This window comes from Micropterus dolomieu, linkage group LG20 (assembly GCF_021292245.1).
Source record: "Micropterus dolomieu isolate WLL.071019.BEF.003 ecotype Adirondacks linkage group LG20, ASM2129224v1, whole genome shotgun sequence".
In the NCBI taxonomy this organism is placed as follows: Eukaryota; Metazoa; Chordata; class Actinopteri; order Centrarchiformes; family Centrarchidae; genus Micropterus; species Micropterus dolomieu.
In genome coordinates, this window is record NC_060169.1 from 228,296 (window position 1) to 232,090 (window position 3,795).

The window sequence follows — 3,795 nt, forward strand, 5'->3', positions numbered from 1 at the left end:
CTGTATGAAAGCATTAGTGACTTGAATTTGATTCTGGAGGCCACGGGGAGCCAGTGGAGGTCACTGAGTAATGGAGTGACATGAGTCCTTTTGGGCTGATCAAAAACCAGACGCGCTGCTGCGTTCTGAACCATTTGTAAGGGTTTCACCGAACAAGCTGGAAGACCTGCTAGGAGGGCATTGCAATAGTCGAGGCGAGAGATAACCACGGCCTGTACCAGAAGCTGGGTGGCGTACTGAGTGAGGTAGGGCCTGATTTTCCTTATGTTGTATAGAGCAAAGCGGCACGACCGACAGACAGCAGCAACATGGTCTGAAAAGGACAGCTGGTCATCAATGATGTAAAACAAACAAACAAACAAACAAATAAAAATGCTTTGGGAAAGGTTTATTTGCACAATAAGAAAACATGCAATACATTGTGAACATAGAAGAAGCAAATGTGCATTGTCCAAAAAAAAGTACTTTAAGCTAAAAAAAAAAGCTGCTAATTACTGCATTATATTTTGAATTGTCACCTGCCACCTGAATTTTTGTTTCCATCTATATAAAGATATTTCCATGATGAATTGCTCAAGAAATTTCTCCAGAATGCAAGAAATTTAAAGCTCAAAATCTTTTAGATGAGAATGCCCACTCATGTATTTTAGCATGGAATATTTCTTAGTTAAAATACTTTCTCATCTTGTTCTCGCGATTGTGCTTCGTCACATTTCCTGAGTTAAGTGTTTCATCACACCCCTTATCTGAGACCTTATGTCCCCACCACAAAGTGACGCCCTTGATTTGATCTGAATGAAATGATTGGCCTTACTAATTATCGTCCTGCAACAGCCTGCAAATTTCAACAAATATATTCTTTTTAAAATGCTGCTGAAATAAATTGCCTTCCCCAGCTCTAAATGTGTTGGCTGAAAGGCGGGTACAGTTTTGAGTGTCAGCCTAATTAATGTTGATAACCTGCGGCTACAACCTGGAACCTTGAAGTATGAGTCTAGTGTTAGTCTGCATGTTTTCTTATTACCAACAAATCCCATGTGCAGAGCCAAACCAACAGCCTGTTAGTCAGTCTCTCTCTTTATTCTTCAAAAAAACTAATATATAGTTTACTTTTTAAAAAAGGTTCAATCATTTTCCAAAACAGCTGCTCACTGTAGTTTTGAATCAAACAAACAGGAGGAAATAGTGCGTTTATTGGGGACTATTTTCAGCCGTGGATCAAACATTCAAATCCAAGACAGAAATATCACTCTTTGGTTAAACTGCTCAATGTTCGTATCCACACAAAGGTTTACGTTGAACTGATAAACGAAGACGTTTGGGATTCAACCAGCTTACTGAAAGCAATATTGCATAAATAAAACAGTATTGAGAGCAATAAAGACACTATGCAGAGTCAAGTGTGGTGAAAATATTGTGTTGCACTGCTGCCTACCTGCCAGTATGTGTGTGATGTGTGTTTATGTGAACACCTTTTCTTACCTGTGCTCATTTTTCAACCATTTTAAAGTTTGGACTACAGACTGCCGGGAGGGAGCGATTTTATTTCGATCATCCGCAGCCTCACTTTGTTGTTCCGCCACCGAGAATCAGCAACTGCATCCATGTCAACTTCATATTCAAACAGTCAGCCAATTAGAAATAATCAATCATTACTAGTGTGTTTTACCACCAGCTCACCACAACATCAGCTCTGAAGGTCCAAAGCCAAACAGAAATCTGGATTATTTAATGATGAACGTAACTTTAGCCATAACTAAATGTCAAGCAATAATGTTAATGTGTTTCTATCTTTGTTTGTTGTGTATAGTTTGAAAGTTCAGCATGTCACTGCAGAGTCTAATTTATAAGTTTTCATTTTGGAGTTTTGAATCTTGTGTGTTTATTGGCTTGCTGTTTTTTGTCTCGACCCGTCACGTGAACACATACGCTGATGACACACTTCTCTCCCTCCGTGCCACCTTTTATTGACTTCGGCCGTCGTTCTGTAAGTAACTTTATTAAGACTTAGTCTGTACAGGCCACAGGTATTTACTGCTATGGAAGCCGTGGATTGATATGCATCTTAATGTATAATACCTGCTTTGATATGCACTGCTCTCCTTTAGATTTAGTTTAGTTACTGAGAGCATTTTTTTGTGTTTTAAATATGCGTGTGGTGCTAGATTAACTTTTGTTGGCAGGGTCTTGATTTTAACAGCTATGCCACATTTTATGTTTCTTCACAGGGTAACAAATTAAAAGGAAAATTCTGTTTGTAGACCTGACAGGAGCAACACGTTCAGCATTGCGGCTGTCATACGATATCCTTTACTGGATATATGTCAGACCTGTGTGCGACAGCGAGTGCAAACCATGCTCATGCGTTTCTGGTGTCCACATCTAAATAGATGATGTCATAACTGAAAGCAAGGATTGGCAAAACATGTAGTGAGAGATATTTTGGGGGGAGGTGGACATTGCTGAAAGCTGTTATATTTTGGCAATGTTGATGGAACCACCAAAGATATGTTAAACTCTACTGCCCTACCTGTCATTGACACTGTCATGTCAATTTATGTATTATATTCACATGGGACAGGAACACGTAAGTATAATGCTAACTAGGCAAACAGTAGCAAGAGTGATTCATCTCGCCGATCAAACGTGTGCATAAAGTTCAGGTAAAGCAACGTTGGGGGTTATTCAAACCAGGAAATTGTCTACCTGTCTGCTGTCTGAGTTGTATAAAACTGAATTTTCCTTTAAATTATAAAATGTTATTATGATAATGAAATATCATACTGCAAAGATGTTATTGCTCAGTCTGCACCTGTATCAGTGTGTCAGGCTTGAGCCTGTCGATTTCTTTGTTTAAACTGGTCAAACGTGTTTTGATACGAAGCAGAACCGCTGTATCTGAAAATGTGTTCAAAATAAAAAAATAGAAAAAGTTTTTCCTTGCGGCCTCTTACAAAGTCCATGTGCTGCTGCTTTAAATACAAAAATATAATAATTACATCAATTAAATACACTGATCAGCCATAACATTATGACCACCTGCCTAATATTGTGTTGTTCTCCCTTTTGCGGCCAAAACAGCCCTGACCCGTCGAGGCAAAGACTCCACTAGACCTCTGAAGGCGTGCTGTGGTATCTGGCACCAAGACTGTAATGGATCGGACTTGTTTGTCCAGCACATCCCACACATGCTTGATTGGTTTGAGATCTAGGGAATTTAGAGGCCAAGTCAACACCTTGAACTCGTTGTATTCCTCAAACCGTTCATGTACCATTCTTGCTTTGTGGCCGGGTGCATTATCCTGTCAAAAGAGGCCCCTGCCATCAGGGAATACTGCTTCCATGAAAGGGTGAACATGGTCTGCAGCAATGCTGATGTTTGCTACGTGTCAAAGTAACATCCATATTAATGGCAGGACCCAAGGTTTCCAAGAACATTGCCCAAAACATCACACTGCTTCCGATAGCTTGCCTTCTTTGCATAGTGCATCCTGTTGCCATGTGTTCCCAGTGTTAAGAGACGCACATGCACCCGGCCAACTACGTGATTCATCAGAACAGGTCACCTTCTTGCATTGCTCCATGGTCCGGCCTTCACTCTGTATTCCAATGAGCCTTGGCCGCCCATGACCCTGTCACCACTTCTGACCCCTGCAGACCGATTTGGAGATGCTCTGACCCAGTCGTCTAGCCTTCACAATCCGGCCCTTGTCAGAGTTACTTTACCCATCTTTCCTGCCACATCAACTATGAGGACACAATGTTCACCTGCTGCCTGATCGATCCCACCCACTG

At 40.9% G+C, this 3,795-nt stretch overlaps 1 protein-coding gene across 1 annotated transcript in view; it reads right to left on the reverse strand.

Annotated features, from left to right (window-relative positions):
* LOC123959233 (phospholipid-transporting ATPase VD-like) overlaps positions 1–3,275 on the reverse strand; it is a 10,306-nt gene extending 7,031 nt beyond the window's left edge. Inside the window, exon 1 of the mRNA XM_046033183.1 lies at positions 3,089–3,275. Coding sequence (XP_045889139.1) covers positions 3,089–3,275 — 187 coding nt within the window. The remainder of the gene's footprint in view (positions 1–3,088) is intronic.
* Positions 3,276–3,795: the final 520 nt, after the last annotated feature.